The following is a 19,211-nucleotide window of genomic DNA, read 5'->3' as shown; positions in this document are numbered from 1 at the left end:
AGGGCACCATGAGGAGCTTGCTGAGCTGTATACAAGCGCAAAACTGCACTAAGCAGTTTTTATACCAGGGAGATAAAAAGGATAGAAATTAGCCAATGAGCTACAAGTTGATGGGCTGGGACCACTCCTACAGGGACAGATAGGCTGTTCAGAGTTCCCTCTCTCACAGTGAACAAGGAAGCCACCTAACTATCCAAGTATGATATGGGCAACACAGGAACCTTTACCACAGTCCTGGATTCAGCAAAGTCTGAAAACTGGACTAGACTAGTTCAGAAAGGCGGGAAAACAAGGAATGTTTTGTGTATATATAGAGAGTCTTTACCAGGGAAACCTTTTCCAGTTGAGACAGAATAAAGCATATGAGCTGACTAGAATATTCAGGAGTACCTTGGACTCAAGCCAGAGTCTGGTGTTGCCAGATAGCAATGAATAAGATGACAACCAGCAACAATGAAATTAGTAAAATAGAAATAATATTATAAAGTATTAATCATATTGGTGAAATATGGCTTTGCAAGAAAAAGTGGCTCAAAAAGACTGGATTTTTGTTGATCATGTTAAACATGTTGGGTGGCTTATGAAGCATACACCCCACTTTATCATTAATGTTTACAAGGACACTAAAAGGGAAAAAAAAGAAAAATAGCTATAAGTAAAACAATTTTTGTACTTTATAGTATTTGTGTAAAATATTTCATGATATAAACTGCATGTTACATAGTAATGCAGATGTGTGTAGTATGCAGTCAAGGCTGTCTTAAGGGTGAGTCTTTTCAGTGATTGTTATATGTGATTAAGATATTAAAGTAGACAATTTTTTTAATTTTAAGAAATAGAGGCATTACAAGGTAAAAAGAAAAGAAAGGCTGGACACAAGCATTTTTAAGTAATATGCTGGAATCATAGGCTGTTGGTTGGAGGTTAGGGTGTAAAAGTATACTGATTTATATTATGTGTGGAGTTGAGATGTTCTCTCTTATTTCTGCTTAGCTGGATGCCAGGATTAAAATCTTTGGCTTAATCTAAAAAAAAATGTTTTCTGTAAGCAAGTAGGCTTGAAATTAAGACAAAATGATGGGTGCCATGAGAAGTGTTGTCTTGCTTATGCAATGTTATTAGCTTTTTTATTACTTTAACAAATGCTCAGTGGGTTAAGAGACATTGTTTGCTTAGGGAAATGCAAATTTTAAAGGTATAAGGGCAAGCAGTTTAGTAAAAAATGAAGTCTGAAATTATTGGAAGTGAGTGAGACAGCACCTTCTTTTGCAGTCATAATCATAGGATCATAGTAGATAACTAGGCTAATGGCCCTGGAGCCCTTACAAGCCTACCCAAGAATTTATCTCCAAAACAGAAATTGTAGTCAACACCTGTTGCCCCTGTCAGTGAGGGACACAGGTGGCACCCTGGGACAAATTTGTGGTTTCCCATCAAGATTGCACTTGAAGAAGGTCAGCAAGGTACTCTGTTTGACATGTATGGGAAGTCTATTCCAGAGCCAGGGAAGCCTCTGGAAGACAAACCTGTGTCTCCAGCAGGTTTTGTTGATGTGGCATATTAGATTTAGGCCTTTTGAGTGGGTAATGAGCAAGGAGTTAGACTTATGGATATGGAGCATCTCTAATAGGGCAGGGTCCCTGATATTGCCTTGTAGGCAAGACATAGATCACCTCTGAGCAATCTGTAAGGTACTGAGTAGAGTGATAGTGATTTGAGACTGTCCACATAGGGCAGGTGTTGGAAGTCATGGAATTTTTGTGGTCTTTCCAGTTGGTGCAGGTGTTTGGAAAGGTGCATACCAAATGGGGCATTATACTCGATTATTGGCCTAATGAGGGAGAAGTACAGGGAGGTAATAACCTCCTTCTTTCTGGATACAAACCATTTACTTATGAGTTTAACCAAATAAAAGGCTTTTCTGACCACTGCCACTACATGATGGTCAAATATGAGATTGTTGTCAACCTGAGTACCCAGGTCTCTTACCACAGGTTGTGTGCTTAAGGGGTTGCCATTGATGTGGTAATCAGTAGGGGTTGTGATTTTTGCTGAATGGTATCGTAATGCATTTTTTTTCATTTAACTTAAGACCATGACTTTGATTCCAGTTGTGTGTTGCTGTGAGACCGTCTTGCAGTATGTTAACATCTTTAGGGGAGTCACTGACAGCACCTAACTTACAGTCATCCACAAACTTGGTCAGCCACAGGCCCTTTGTCTTTGCTGGACCTCTGAGAAGTAGATGCCAACAGTAAGGGTCCCAGAGCAGAACCCTGGGGAGCACCATTAGTGATAGGTCTGCTGTCAGAGGTGGAGGCACCTACTTTGACCTTTCGGGTCCTATTGGTGAGCCAGTTGACCACCCACCTGATGAGATAGGGATTTACTTCAAGTTGTGTTCATAGGTTCATAAGTTCATAGGTATGTACTAGGGTAATGGCCCTGGAGCCTTTACAAGCCTAGCCCATAGGATTACTCTGGCATCATGCCACCTGACCTTAGTTCCCAGTGCCTCTGTCACATAAAGCCACTGGAGTGATTCCCGGGATGAATTTTCTATTTCCCATTCACTCATCAAGATTTCTCTTGAAGAGAGCCAGTGAGGTGCTCTGTTTGACATGTATGGGAAGTCTATTCCATAGCATGGGCAGTCTCTTGGTTCTGAACTTGTTCCTCCAGCTTGTTATGTTGATTATGGTAATGAGGTTGAGGACTCTGGAGCATGTGGTGTGGAGGGATTGGGATTTCTTTAGATGTAGAATTTCTAGCAGAGCTGGGTCAGACATGCCTTTGTAAGTCAAGCAGAGACCTCTAAGTAGGTGATATGAGACTGAAAATAGTTGGACAGGTGTTTAAGACCTTTGATCCTCTTTGTGAGGTACTTTTGTTGCCTCTCCAGTTGTTGCAGATGTCTAATGAGGTACATGCCATATGGGGCATTGTACTCTATGACTGGCCTAATGAGGGAAGAGTAGAGGGAGATAATGACCTCTTTCTTCCTGGATGCAAAACCTTTAGTAATGAGATGTGCCACATAGAAGGACTTTCTGACCACAGTGGCAATGTGGTGGTCAAACGAGAGGTTGCTGTCAACCTGTGTTCCCAGATCTCTTATAATGCCTTCTGTGTTCAGTGGACTACCATCAATGTGGTAATTCAGGGGAACTGGGTTTTTCCCAAAGTGGATGACAACACATTTTTTGGCAATGAGCATAAGGCCATGGTTCTTTCACCAGTCATTGGTCTCAGTGAGGCCTTTCTGTAGGATGTCAGCATCACTTGGGAAGTTAATAATAGCTCCCAACTTGCAATTATCTGCGAACTTTGTCAGCTAGAGTCCCTTTGTGTTGGCCTGGACTTCAGAGAAGTAGATACCAAACAGAAGAGGACCCAGGACCGAACACTGTGGGACTCCACTCGTGACTGGTCGGCAGTCTGACTAGGAGTCAGCTACTTTCACACTGTCGGGTCTATCTGTGAGCCAGTTTGCAACCCACCTAGTGATATAGGGGTTGATGCCTAGCTTAGTGTTTTTTTCTATGATTCCTGAGTGGGGTATAGTATCAAAGGCCTTGGTCAGATCAAGGTAGGCTGTATAAATCACCTTGCCTTCATCTACAGCTCTGGTGACTGACTCAAAGAAATTGACCAGGTTGAGTGAGCATGATCTACCCTTCACAAAACCAAACTGTGTGGGATTCAAAGTTTGGAGATATTCCCTATATCCTGGTTAAGTCCATGATGATGTGTTCCATAACTTTGCATATCAGACTCATCAGGCTAATGGGGCGATAGTTCCCAGGGTCTGTAGTCACTCAACCTTTGTGGAGAGGAATGACTGTAGCAGTGTGCCATTCAGTAGGGACAAAGCCTGAGGTGAGGCTGTGATTGAACATGGCACACAGGTGAGGTACCAGTTCACTCTAGTTCATGTTGAATACAGCCAAGGATATTGCCAGTCTCATAGAAGCTGTATTTTTGGTCTTGGACAGAGCTGTTTTGACCTGTGTAGCAGTAATACTGGGTGCCTGGCAATCTACTGGTATTGAGAATGGTCCTTTGGTGGGGGAGAGGGGGGTAAGGTTGGCACTGAATCTATCGACCAGTATATTGGCAATATCTGTTGGCTCAGTATAGGAGGTACCATTGTGCAGTAGCTCAGAGCAAATCTGGGTATTGCCATGGAGATTCTTTACATAACTATAGAAGGCCTTGTTGTTGTCTTTACTATTTGCTGCAGTTTTGTTTTCATAGCTAGCTTTATAGGATTTGATGAGGGATCTCAGCTTTTTGTTGAGGGTAATAAGGGAGTTTTTCCATTCTTGGGACTTCCTTATTCTACATCAGTTTGTTTATGGCAGAGGACCACCAGATTGGCTTCCTTTTTCTTGAGGAGAGCATCTTGTTTCTGTTGGGTATGGCGAGATCCATGCATTTGTGTACATGTTCGTAGAGTGCATTGGTGTATGATTCAGCGGTCATGCAACTATTCTCCGTTTGCATGGGTGCCATGAAGGTTGCCACCTCTATTTTTAGGAGCCCAAAGTTAGCTTTGGAAAAGTTTTTCATGGCGGTTACTTTTGCAGAGGGTGGGGGAGTGGGAGGCATGCGGATTTCCAAGGTGGTTTGCAGGGGGTCGGAGGGATGCAGATTTCCAAGTTGATTTGTTTGTGGCCAGATCTAACCAGGGAGGAGTTGACTATTGGTGTAGAGATATGGTCGCCCATGTTAGTAATGACCAGGTCAGGGATGTTGTTACTTCTAGTGGGGGTAAGAACGAGCTGGTCCAAGGCATTGGAATTAATGAATTCCAGGAAATGGCAAGTGTATTGGTGCGGGTCTACTTCTTTTGACCCAACTCCCATTTGCCCGAGACCAAATGACTGAAAGTTAATTTGCCCGACACTTCATTTGACTGACAAGTATTATTAACAAGAAAATGGAATATGCCCCCTTCCCCACTGTAGTGCGACCCTGGAGTTAGAATATATAGATGGGGGGGTGTTGGGTGGCACAGCCCCCCACAACAGAGGGTGTGGGGGCGAAGCCCCCCACTTACTTTTCTTTTACTAAACAATATTACATCAAAAGTTAATATCATATGAAATGAAGTGGGGGGCTTTGCCGCCCACACCCCCCCGTTCTGGGGGGCTGTGCCCCCCACACACACCCTAACTATATATTCTAACTCCAGGGTCGCACTACAGTGGGGAAGGGGCCATATTCCACTTTCTTGCTAATAATACTTGTCGGGCAAATGAAGTGTCGGGCAAATGAACTTTCAGTCAAATGGGGTCGGGAAAATGAGTGTCGGGCAAATGAAAGTTAGGTCAAAAGAAGTAGACCCATTGGTACACAAGTAGTTTTCCCAGTTAATGAAGGGGTAGTTAGTCGCCCAGTATGAGAGTGTTAGGTTGGACTCTAATATTCTCCAGGGTGCTCTATTTATTTATTTATTTATTGACATTTGTTAACTGATTTTGTCCAACTGGGCTTTTGACCCATTTTTAGTGGAGACCCGAGGAGAAAAGCTCCAGTAGTACATTTTTAAACAAGTCCAATCTTAAACAATATTGATATAATAGCAGTTATAGCAAAAAGATTCGCATATGTTGGGTTACATGCATAAAGTTAAAGTTGCATTAAAAAGAAGCTTAGTAACATAATTTTACATTGATATAGTTCAATAGGTCAATAGGTCAACAATATTTTTTTTTTGTTTGTATAAAATTATGCAAATGCATAGTAGACACATTGGAGAGAGAGAGATGTAATGAGGTACTAAATATGGACCTTTTGAAGGTACATAAAGGGAAGGAATACTAGGTGCTTAGGAACATGGAGTGCAAGTCTTGGGATATGGTTGAGGACCTATAGCAGGCTACAACCTGAATCATTGTCTTGCCCCATGTTAGCTGCACCTGAAGTATCTCTGATGCATTATGTTGGGCTACCAGTCTGGAGGTGTGCACATCCTTTATGAATATGGAAACACAACCACATTTGGAGCTTTGGTCCAAGTTCTGGGGCTGAAAGGTGTGGAGTGACTTATAGCCTGGTAGTGCAGTGGTGCTTTCTACTGCCTTCAACCAGGTCTCTGTTACAGCACAAATATCAATGTTCTCTATTTTAAGGAGTGCTTCAAGTGAGTGCATTTTGAGATTTAGACTTCTAGCATTGAGCAGCATGACCCTCAGATTGCATTTGTTTGTAGCTGTTATGGTGGTAATTTCATCTTTGGAACACCACCTAAAAAAGGCACCATCGAGGTGGCAAGATCCTTGGCCAGTATCCAGAAGTCCAGGGGTGACAGATGCTGGCCATCTCCGGCAAATCATTGAGATCTGTCAATCATGTTATCCCAGGCAGACAGATACTGGATCCCCTTAGAATGACACCAGAAACTTCGCCAATTCTTGAAATATTTTGATAATGCCTGTGTAGGGGGTTGTGTCAAAGGCCTTGGCCAAGTCAAGGTAAGCTGTATGTACTGACTTTCCCTCATCCAAGGCCTTGGTAACAGTCTCAAAGAAGTCAACCAGGTTCAACAGGCAAACTCTGCCCTTGATGAAGCCAAACTGGGTGGGGTTAAGTTCTTGGAGATTGCCTATGTCCTTGCTTATTAGATCCATAATAATATGCTCCATGGCTATACAGATCAGACTTGTTAAGCTAATGTAACAAAAATGACCAGCCAGGGTCAGTAGTGGCATCACATTTGTGCAAGGGGATGACAATGGCAGTTCTCCACTCTGCTGGAATGAAGCCTGTACTCGGGCTGTGGTTGAACAGAGTGCTCAGTGGTGAAGCAAAGTTCTTGCTGGAGATGGTGCAGAATACAGCCTGGGATATATCACTGCATTTCATAAAACTGAATAATTTAGTTTTATTTAAAGACAGCCAGAACACTTTTTCTAAAGACTAAAATTTAATGTTTTCTGAAAGCATGCATGCTGTTTTCACTTCTGGGAGGGGAATATAGATAAGAATAGAACAGACAGCAATCAGTGTAAGTGGGAACCTAAGCTGTAGCATGTGTTAGCATGGGTAACCTTAATTTTAGGATATGTAATCCATGTGGGGGCAGCTGTTGATTGTGGGCATTTTTTCTTATCAGAAGGGGTAAATTTCATTTTTGGAAGATGTACATAGTTTGTGTGTTTGTTCTAAGTTTATAAGGTTATAGGGGTGTTCTGTAAATGTATTTTTTTGTTTGAGGGTCTTCATAAGTCTTGCAAAATGTGACAGGTTCAAATGGGAATGACAGGAAACTACTGTATAAAAGATCAGCCTGCAAAGCATTAGTATGTGCATGTCACAAAAAAGTTAGAAATATATATATAAAAAGCTGTCATGTATATTAGGTGGGAACAGTAACTTATCATAACGGTTACTTTATCCATATTATTTTAGAACATAAATGACCTTATACGTATAGAAAAAAGGTTAAGGGTATTGAATTATATTAAGAAATACAGAGTGCAAATAGCAATTTGGAAAGAAATGGGTGCGTGAATTTGATAAAGAAAGAATTTAAGGATGGATATGCAGCAGAATATCAAGTTCAAAGGAAATGGGGGTAATACTCTAATTGTTAGATGAGTTCCAGTAGTAATAGAAGAGGAAAAAAAACAATGGCAGGTTTGTGGTAGCAAGGGGTTAATGGCAAGGTAGGAGGATTACACTGGCATGTATTTATATTTCACCAAAAACTGCCATTATGGAGCTTAAGAAAACTTTGGGAGAAATACTCAGTTTTCAACATGGAATATTACTTACAGGTGCGAACTACAACTTGATTTGCAACAGTATGGCAGTATTTGGAGGGTGAAAAAAATGAAAAATATAACAAAAGAGGATGATTTTTTAAGTAATTTGTGAAAATATTTGGTACGGAAGATATAAATTCAGTAGTAGGAGCTCAGAGAGAATTTGCATATTATTCCCCTAGGGTACAATTACTGGGCTAGACTAGATAGAAATTATATTTCTCAAGAACATGTGGATTTAATTGAAAGCATCGATACACATCCAGTAAATATTTCAGATTATGTATAAAAAAAAAAAAAAAACTAGGATAAAAATGCAGGGTAATGAAGTAAAAATGAGGCACTGGTGCTTTGTCAACTACATGTTACAAAGAGAGACATTTAAGAAACAGGCAGTGGAAATGTATTTAAGAGTTATTAGAGAAGATAGACATTTCTTCAGATGTTATAGCTATTTAGTGGGGTAAAAAGAAAATGGAGTTTAAAAATAGGGTAGGAATAAAAGAAAAAGTGATGTGGTAAAGAATTAATATGAATTACTTAGCGAGGATGACAAAGGGTTAAAGTATTACAGAATAAGGGGAATCTCACAGAACAAGAATAGGTACAACTATAGAGTGCTAAAGAGAAAATAAGGGAGTATCTGGATAAACAACTCCTCATCATCCTCAACCTTCCTCTATCCCAGTTTTCTACATGGGTTTGGGATGTTGTGCCAAATGTCCCCATCTCTGCCTATTCAGTGTCACTGTCCTGCCTTCTTAGACACACTCATGCTTGACTGTCACAGGTCTTCTCTCACACAATCCAAAGACCTCTTTGCTGGATACCCTCATCTTCTCTTGCCTTCTTCTTGTCTATCCCAAAACCTCATCACCAGATTGTCTTTTACTTTTTTGCTCATGTGCCTGAACCATTGTAGTTTGTTCTCTTTGTCCTTTTCTGCAATTGTAGCTTCATCTCCGTCACCTCTAGCATCCTCAGCTGCTCTGCATTTATTGCCCAGGTTTCTGTATCATACAGTAATACTGGTTGCATCACTGTTTTGTACACCTTGCTTTTCAGCTTCTCTGGCATTCTTCAGACATACGCTACACCTGACATACTGTGCAAGTTGGCTGCAGCCCCTCTGATTCTGGCTTTGATATCCTCATTCAGTTGTTTCTTCTCCTGAACCACTGCTCGCAGATACTTGAAGTTGTTAACCTGCTGTACTATTTTTTCCTTCTATCTCATTTCACAGCTTCTGATTTCCCCCATTTGCTGACATTACAACAGTCTTATCTGTGCTCTTCCATCCCATGTACTTTGTTTTTAATTACATTCCCATACTCTTTGCTGCAGTTCTTGCTCACTCTGCCTGTAGTATCAAATAGTCTGCATACAGAAGCATTGTTGATCTGTCCGCTCTGACCTGTTTGCTAATGTAGTCCATCATCACTATGAACAGCAATGGACTCACAGATGAGTGATGATGCACACACACTCCCACTGGGAATCCATCTGAGAGAATGAACACTGTTCATATGAGAGTCACTGGATCCTTGTACATAGCCTGCACTATTCTACCAATGGGTCTGGAACTTTGAACCACCACAGAACTGCCCAAATCAGCTTTCTTGAGACCTCCTCATATGCTATCTCCATATCTAGGAATGGCCCAGTAGGAGACTCTCCTCATCTCTAGCTTCTTCTCAGCTGTCTGTCTTATCAATTGTACTTCATTCTGATCTGAATCCAAACTGCTCATCTCCCATCTTAATTTCTACTACTATTCATGTTCATTTATCAGTCACCATCTCCAGGACTTTCATGCAATGTGACAGAAGTTTGATATCTCTGTACCACACATTCTCCCACAGTTGCAATTGCTGATTCTACCCCATTGCCCTTTCCTTACTAGGGGGAAGTCAACTGAGTTGCATGTTGGCTACTCTTGTATTTGATCTTAGAATCTCTCTTCCTGAACCATGTGTGGCTACTATCAAGCCATTTGCCAGACAGAAGTCTAGAATGGCTTCTCCTTCTTTATTCCTGTTTCCGCACCCACATGGACCCAGGCATTCATCATATCCTGTTCTGTCTGTCCTGATATGTGCATACAAGTCACCCAATATCAATACCAATGCATGTTGCCCTACTTTATCTAGTAAGTCATGCAATTGCTGTCTGAATGCACTCTCTTCCTCAGTATCATGACCCTGCTGTGGGTTAGAGGCTATTAAGCAACTGTTTTTTTTTTTTTAAATAACTCCAGAACACAAAAACGTTTAGCACAATGACTTAGGCAACAGAAAGTAGAAAAGATTGTCACCAAACCTAGGGAGCCTATAACAAGAAACTTAACCAGAGATCTTGTAGAGGCATTAGAGATATTTCAGAAATTTTATGAAAATTTGTATAAATCAGAGAAATGTGGAAATCGGGAAAGAGCATAAATGGAAATATTTATGGAACATTTAATTATGCCAGGGGTAGATGAGGGTCTACAATTAACAGTTATGATTGAAAAGAAAAATGGTGATTTGTAATCAATTTGCAGGAAGGTCTCCAGGAAGAGATGTGGTACTCCTGTGGAAGTTTGGAAGTTAGGAGGGAAGAAAGTGATAAACATATGGAAGGATTTGTTTAATACTACTTAAAAGGAGAAGCGCCATCTTGGAAGATAGCCATGGTGACTGTAATACCCAAAAATGGTAAAGACCCATCAAACCCAGATTCATACAGAATTATTTCAATTTTAAACTGTGATTATAAAGTGGTTATGCCTATACTATGTCAAACGTGTTGCAAAAAATGATAAATATGGGTCAGTGTAGTTTTGTGGAGGGCAGGCAAGCATATGACAGCATTGATAGGACAATTATGATACAGGAGATGCAGAATGTAAGAAAATACTGCTGCTGTTGGTGGGGCTTGATGCAGAGAAAGCATTTGACAGAGTAAGATGGTATTTGATGACAAGGGCAATGGAAGCATTTGCATTTCCTGATACAAAATTAAGGTCAATTAGGAAGATATATGAAGGACTGAGACAAGAACTGAAGTGGGAGGGTTCCTTTCTGATAAGTAGTCTCTGAACAGGGGGCTCAGGCACAGGTGTACTCTTAGCCCTTTGTTGTTTATTTTGTATTTAGAGCCATTGGTAAAGAAAATAAGAGATTCAGAACTGATGTAATCGGTATGGTATTCAAGAAAAGCTGGCTTTATTTGCAGATATTATCTTGTACCTGATACAACCAGAAAAGGCCGTCTCAGTGTTGTGAAATATTTGGAGACAGTTTTAAGCTTTTTTGGGATGTAAAATTAATGACAAGGAAACAAAGGGCTATATATGTAAATGATGTACCCACACATAAATTGTTTTAGAAATACCCATATTTATGGGGACACAGTAAGATGAATTATTTAAAAGTATGGATTAAAAATGTGGCTTCTGTTATGGCAACTAAGGATATGTGGGAAGAGTATTCAAAAGATAATACAAAAAATGAGAAACAGGATAGCTCTTGTTTACAGATAGTAAGATACAAGTATTGGAAAATGTCTTTAGCCTCTTTAATTTTATATACAGGTCAAGCATATGTTTATCAACCAAAGAAGAAGTTGTGACCAATAATTAAGGAGGAAAAGGTTAAGTGTGATAAGCTGATCCTTCCAACAAAACAAGGTGGTATAGGATTACTGATTTGAAGAGATATTTTAAAGCTATACAGTTAAGGTTCATATATATAACACAAGCAGAAAGTTATAATTCAGAGTGGAAATGGATGATGATGAAGTGGGGGGATCAAGAAATCTGGATAGAGTAGGGGTTTTGGATCCAGATCCTTAAGGATAACAACAACCATACAGAATATTATATTTATAAAGTATCAGAAAGTATTCTAATATCTAAGTCAACATAAGAATAGAGAAAGGTGATTCTGCTGATAGGGATGACTGCAAGTAGGGATACAGAGAATAGGCAAGAGGAATCTGAAATTTATTGGAAAGAAGGGGCAAAGGAGATGAGGTATTGGACCAAATAACTAAAAGGAAAAGGTAATATAATGGGATGAGACCAAGAAGACATTTGAACTGCAGGCTAGAGACTGCCTTCACTGACAGGGATTGATACAAAGAAAAGGGGATAGGGAATTCTAAGTGAAAGACCTGCTCTGGTAGAGTTTTTATTCAAATCTAGAGCAGGCACTGCTATTAAAAAGTGATATTTAGTATGGCATATAAAATATTGCCCAATAAATATAAGAATCAATCAGAGGTGGTTTGTGGTTAGAAAAACCTTAAGAGAGTGTGGATAAGCAATTTACAAGGCAACAATGGGAGGACATATATATGTTTCTCAAGTATCAAACAAAGTCTAAAAGGTTTACGATTTATGCTTGCAAGTGTTTACATAGGTATTTTTATATCCCAAGCAGACTCCAAAGAGTTTTTCCTCAGGTAGAAGGCAAATGTTGGAAGTGTGATGAGGAAAAGAAAAGGTAACTGGAATTGTATGTTCTGTGTATATAATATGTTGTCAGTCTTAAAACATTTCCTACAGAGCACTCTGTCAGAAATATTGTATTTTCAAATGGATGTAACTATTGAAATGATTGTTTTGAGTTGGGACACAGGATATGAATTGGCTAGACATAATAAGGCCTTCTTAAGTTTAGTTCTGTTGGCTGCCAAAAAAGCAGTTACTAGAAAATAGAAATCAAACTACAAACTAACTGTATGTGAAGAACAGAATGTTGTAACAGAGATACAAGAACTGGAAGAGAGATCTGTGGAACAGAGAAGGAGCAAATTACAAAGGAATAATTGGAAATTGTGGGAAGAATACCTGTGGAACAATGTTCAGGAGCAGTGAGGTGTAATGGAAAGCCAGAATTGAGCAGGTTATGTAATGTTGGCCTGATGATAGTGCTGTGTTGTACATAACTGGAAACATTACTGTGGTTTGTTTTCTTTTATATTGATGTATGTCTGTCTTGTGATAATTTAATAAAGGTGTTATAAAAAGTGGCAAGTAGCTGTCTTTCATGACCTATTAGGAGCAGGGAATGTGTGTGAAAGTAACTCATTAATGGTGCAGTGAGCCGCATCACCATCTCACGCTGTGTAGGTCTGGTTTGGTACTTGGCTGTGGCTTCTGTGAGGGGCCTGCATGGCAACCCTGTATCTGTGTTTATTCATGTGCTGTAGTTTTCCTAGCACTCCATTGGATTTGCCCATAGGTAAGTGTGCAGTGTGTGTGTGTACATGTGTACATCTTGTGATGAATTTGGCTTTCAGGGGATAGGGTCAGTGTGCATGTGGAAAAAAAAAGCATCCTTGGTGATTTATACCTGTGAATGTATGATTTATATCTGTGAATGTATACATGTTTAACAAGTCTATTTTCTTCAGTAATAACCCTCAGAGCTTAACGCTTCAAGCTGTATAAGTGGATTTTTGACACAGGCTTAGTAGTGGTCTCTGCCCTGGATCCATCTTATTTAGTTAAAACCAGCTCTACTCAGAGTTGCGCACAGAAGGTTGTTGTAGCTTTTTGTTGGAGGGCTTGAGATTGCATGGTCATAACTGCTGTAATTTTATTTACAGTCAAACCTCATAGGTGTGCATATAATGCTGTTATAGCTTGTGTGGGAACTTTGGACAGTGTGGGCATTATTTCTTTAGCTGTCCTGACAAACAAAGGAGATGTGCACAAGAGGTCACTATAGCTTGCTTAGTGGCAGTGAACTTTTTAATGACAGCACATTGTTTAGGAACAACAAATTAGAATAGATTACTATCAATGTCTTTTTTTCTTTACTTTCCTGATAATCAAATATTGGATACATACACAGGTGTTATTTTTCATGGTAGGGAGGCATGCTGCTATATATGTTTGACAGCAGCAGGTTGAAATATATTACTGTTCTGTCGGTTCTTTAAAGTTTATCCCAGTCTGAAATCAGAATAGTACACAGAAGGTGGCTGCCTTTAGCGGGGGTAAGGGTGAGGAGGCTTAATGTATATGTTTGGCAGCAGCTACTTGAAATTTATTATTCTGGCCATTTCTGCTTTCATCCCAATCTAATACCAGAGAGAGAGAGAGACAGAGAAGGTGAATTTTTCCCTTAGCCAAGATTTTTTGGGGGTCGTCATTGTTTAAAAGGTTGAAAATGTACATTGAGACAGCTAGAAGAACTTTGCTTCTCGGGGGCAGATTCTCATCAAAAATTTATTAGTTCCACTGTTGTACCACAGTTTGTCTGGATTAGGGTGTGTTGAAAGAATGCAAGGTAAAGCAAAATAGAAGAACTAAACTTATTCTGTTTGCCCTGAGTTTTCTTTGGAACACCATTGAATCAAAACTGTGGAAAAAAACCTTAAAATGCTCTTTAAAACATATAGAAAAATGTATGGCTTCTGGGAGTGTAGTGATCCTCTGGCTTTATTCAGTTATTTTCTCCACAGTTATTGCAATGCAGTCTGGTCCAATTTGGGTGCAGTTTCTCTAACTCTACTTTCTAAATTTGTAAATTCACTGTGGTATGCCTTCAATACCTCTTCTAACCACATAAAGATCATCTCCCATCTACTGTCACCTGAATATATTTAATATCTTGATTTAAACCAATCCGTCATAATGCAAATCTAGACTTTGACAGAATGTTTGTTTGTATTGTTGTCTCACGGAACTTGTTTTCATAAAAGACACTGGGGATGTCCATATCTGATAAATGCTTTTTGTGCTTTCTTTTAGGTATATAATATTCCTCCAGGGTTTTATAGAATCTGCAGAGAATTACTTCATGCAGGGACACCAGGTAAACTATTACGTTTTCACAGACCAGCCTGAAGCTGTGCCCCAAATGAATCTCAAACCAGGAAGGAATTTGGTTCTGCTTGTAGTCCAGAGCTATCCGCAGTGGCAAGAAATATCAATGCATAGAATGGAAATGATTTATCTTTTTATTCAGAAAAGATTCAAGAAAGAAGTGGACTACTTGGTGTGTGTTGATGTAGACATGACTTTTAGTGATCATGTTGGAGTGGAGATCTTAGATAATCTTTTTGGTACACTTCATCCTGCATTTTATGATACTAACCCTATTGAATATACTTATGAAAGAAGGATAGAATCTGAGGCATATATACCTTTTTATGAAGGTGACTTTTATTATGCAGGGGGCTTCTTTGGTGGAAAACTTAAGGAGGTCTTCTTATTGACCAAACGTTGTCATGAGGCCATTATGAAAGACAAAAATAACGAAATTGAAGCAATTTGGCATGATGAAAGTCACATTAACAAGTACTTTTTGAATCATAAACCAACAAAGATCCTTTCTCCAGAGTATCTGTGGGACAATGATATGGGAAATAGAAATATCTTGAGGAAAAAACGGTTTCTTGCTGTCCGCAAGAACCATAAAGCTATCAGAAGTTGAACTAAAGTTTGGTTGGGAAAGCACTTGGTTATCAGACTGAGTTTATTTGGCAGTATCCTTTGGAACAGATCATCAAGCACATCTGTCTGTGTGTGTGTATCTCTGTTTAGGTGGAAATGTGTCTCTGCCTGCCTCATGAATGTGTCTCAATGTGAGTGTACATTTGTCTCCACCTGAATTTGTGCTCAAGTTCAGTGCAAATAAGACAGACTAGATGGATGAAGCAGTATGTAAGCAGATTTCTTGGAAAGCGTCTCCATATGAATTCTAGAGGCATTCCCTAATGTGCCAGTTTTTGTTTAAACATTTTTCCTTCATTACATAAAAATACAATATTAGCTGTGTATTACAAGATCCCCAAATCTGACTGAAGATGTATTTAAAATGTTTTGTTGTCAGTGGAAGTTTTCATTCAACTTTAAGTGCTGGATGATGCATGCATCTCTTATCTATATATCTGATGAGTTCTGAAAGCAGTTCATTATCCAAACAACATTTAAGTACACTGAACCATGTTGCTATTTTCAGCACTACAAGGAAAAACATATCTGTGTGGCAGTTATTGGATTATACAAATTAAAAGGAGCTTCCCATTACATCTGTAGACATGTTTCCAGGAATGTAACTCTGTTTCAATGGATATGTAAAGTATGTTTGATTCTGCCTTTTATATATGGTGTTACTCTGAAAGTTGTTCTAAGTGAATAGCATGAAGGTAGCACCAGTAATAATGAATGTATGTTCAACCTGTACATATACATTGTACTATGAATAGTGTCACTTATATCAAGAACAAAGCAGAGATTTATGGAACTATATGACCTCTTCCAGAATGTACCTCCCTTCTACCACAATCAAAGCTATGGCAGACCCCACACCACACAGAGCTTCAGTTTAATTGTGTGGCAATTCCTATACTGCAATCAGGGTTAAATTTATATGCTTAAATATGGGAAAATACTTTAACTTGAGTAAGTAATAAAAAACTGCTTTACTTGTCCAGTTTAATAGATTTTTGTAACATGTAACGTTATCAGTCGACACTCAAGCTGAAAATAAATAGTTTTTATAAAGTGCATTCCATGGCTTATATGGCATACACAAGGCTTACCTGTCCCCTGCTTCCCTGCTCATGGCCTTCTTACAGAAATTGTCCTATACAGCCCTTTTCCTGTTTTCATAAGTCTGAGAACTGAAGTCCGTTTTAGATGCTTTCTCTGTGAAAGTGATTTGGAAGTTCTAGCTTCTGCTGCTGTATGAGATGGCAACATATTTCATGAGTATAACTTGGCTGTTTTATTTGTTTATTATCTGTATTTATCCCATCGACCATGTAAGTCCTACTAAGCTAATGGTCTCTCTTAAAGGTCGACCAGAAGTGATATTTATACTACTTGTGAAAATTTGTCACTGGCATCAGGGAATTTCTCTTTCATAGTCTTTTTGACAGGTGCCATTGAATCTTTTACCTGAGCTTCCACCAACTCATGCAGATGGGATCTCAGTTTCACATCTCATACAAAGGATGACACACTCAGGGGGTGCAGCAGCCCCCCACTCTGCACTGCAGTGTCAGTAATCCATTTGCCTGGTGTGGGAATAGAACCCATAGCCTTGTGCACCAAAGTCAAGTGTGCTACCTGTTGTGCCACTGACACATAGGTTCATAGGTGTGTACTAGGCTAATGGCCCTGGAGCCTTTACAAGCCTAGCCCTTAGGATTACCATGGCATCGTGCCACCAGACCTTAGTTCCCACTGCCTATGTCAAGTAGAGCTACTAGAGTGATCCCTGGAGTGAATTTTCTATTTTCCATCCACTCATCAACATTTCTTTTGAAGAGGGCCAGTGAGGTGCTCTGTTTGACATGTATGGGAAGTCTATTCCATAGCAGGGACAGTCTCTGGGTTATGAACCTGCCCCTCCAGCATGTTCTGTTGATTTTGGTAATGAAGTAGAGGTCTCTGTAGTGTGGTATTGGGATTTCTTTAGATGTAGCATTTCTAACAGAGCTGGGTCAGACATGGCTTTGTAAGTCAAGCAGAGATCACCACTAAGTAGGCGATAGGAGACAGAGAATAGTTGGAATTTTTTTAATCTGTCCATATAGGACAAGTGTTTAAGGCCATATAGGAAAGCGTTTAAGGCCTAGGATCCTCTGGGTCTATATTATATTCTCGAAAACCCACAATATCGAAACTATTGTCGACACGAGAATAGCGAAAGCACACATCGAACGTGTAAACGGAAATCTCCATAAGGAGAGATTTCTGTTTACTGCAATGTAGTGCAGCCTCTGAATTGGTATATTTAAGTAGCGGGGGTGGGGTGGGGGCGCAGGGGGCTCCCCCCTGCTTAAACCCATTAGGGTACTTTTTTCTTTTTGTTGTTTTTATAAGTTCGATGTTTGAAGACATTGACTATATGGTGTTCAATGTTTTCAACCGTTGATCGTATAATATAGACCCGGATCCTCTTTGTGAGGTTCTTTTGCGGTCTCTCCAGTTGTTAGAGGTGTCTAGTGAGGTACATGCTAACTGGGGCATTGCACATGATGATTGGCCTAATGAGGGAAGAGTAGAGGGAGACAATGACCTCTTTCTTACTGGATGCAAAACCCTTAGTAATGAGATAGAAGGACTGCAAAAAATATGCCCAGAATAAAAATAGAACGGTACAATAACAAGAAATTACTAAAATACCAAAAAGTACAGAAACTAACACAGCTGAAGGTAAAACAAAAAACTTTAATGCACACAAAAGAGAGTAAGCCCTTTCACTGTGTGCTCTCACTGCTTCATCAGACTGTTCTCAACTAGTAACAAAACGACTTAAATAGCATAAGTTAGTCAGTTAAGGCACTAATCAAAGCAACAACTATCTAAAAGAAAAAAGTAAAATGTTCCAGCCAGAATACAGGCAAATAAGTCACATAAAAAGCAGAAAAATATATAAAAACAGTCCTATACTTAGTGTTTGAGAGGTCTGGCTTTTAAAAAAATGTTTGAGAGACAACTTCATTAAGACATGGTGTCTTATCAACATTGAGACAGAATCCATTTTTGCTCTGCAGAGCATTCCTAAGGTCTCCCCCTCTTAGACTTTCATGAATAATCCCTACCACAAGAAATTTAAAATGATATTCCTGTTCCTGGCACATAGTATGCTTAGCAAGAACATTAGTGTCTTTCCTGTTTCTAATGTCTCCCTGATGTTCTAACACCCTGTCTTTGAGTTGTTCATTACTCATGCCTACATAAAAAGCATGACAAACAGTGCAGTAACTGAAATATCCAAGGTTCTTAGTCCTGCAATCAGCATAAAAGTTTGTATCTATTTTAAAGTGCATGTTAGGGTGTATGTAAGTAGGATTAGAGATTAGAGTGTATAAATTTGCAGGCTGTGCAATTCCTGCATCTGCATTTAAAAGTGCCATGCCTCTCTGACTGTAAAACCTTGTTAAAAGTAGAAGTATTATAGCACAAATGCCTTTACAAAGATTTGTTATTTTTAAAAGAAAAGTGTGGAACAGTGTCTATGGCATTTCTTAAAGCATAACACCAGAACATCATACCATATGGGTAGCATTCTACTTGAATCTTACACAGAAATTAGTTATTTAATTCTGATAACCAGTGCTTTTTCTATAAACAAAAAGGTGGTGGTATGCATATGCTGTGTTTGGGTCAACCCCCCCCCCCTGCAGCCATTCAAGTGTGCCATTACTTGGCTATTTCTCCCCAGTTGCCATAAACACTGTTCAAAACTCTGTGTACATATTGTTTTCTGCCTTACTTTTGCAATGATTACAACTATTTGGATTTAATTTAAAACTTTTATTTCAAATTTTATACCACAAATACTTAGACATTTGCTAAACAAAGCAATACAGTCTCACAATGAATACAGACTTAGCATTAAAACTTCCCTGACTTTGAAACTCGCATTCACTGACACAGCATTAAAACTCACATTCAAATAAAATGCATCGGGGCAGTCATGGATTAAG

The 19,211-nt window shown here is 39.4% G+C and overlaps 1 protein-coding gene and 1 long non-coding RNA gene across 2 annotated transcripts in view; one reads left to right on the top strand and one right to left on the bottom strand.

The window, feature by feature from the left end:
• Nucleotides 1-16,828, top strand: part of LOC122790800 (histo-blood group ABO system transferase-like) — a 307,767-nt gene extending 290,939 nt beyond the window's left edge. The window contains exon 4 of the mRNA XM_044058422.1: nucleotides 14,518-16,828. Within this exon, the coding sequence (XP_043914357.1) occupies nucleotides 14,518-15,202 (685 nt within the window). The 3' untranslated portion in view covers nucleotides 15,203-16,828. The remainder of the gene's footprint in view (nucleotides 1-14,517) is intronic.
• The window catches only part of LOC122790801, a 1,149,194-nt gene that overhangs the window by 397,089 nt on the left and 732,894 nt on the right, over nucleotides 1-19,211 (bottom strand). The window lies entirely within an intron of this gene.

Source organism: Protopterus annectens, chromosome 16.part0 (genome assembly GCF_019279795.1).
Source record: "Protopterus annectens isolate FY-2018-M chromosome 16.part0, PAN1.0, whole genome shotgun sequence".
In the NCBI taxonomy this organism is placed as follows: Eukaryota; Metazoa; Chordata; order Ceratodontiformes; family Protopteridae; genus Protopterus; species Protopterus annectens.
The sequence above is the reverse complement of the archived record's forward strand: the minus strand, read 5'-3'. Positions and strand labels throughout refer to the sequence as shown.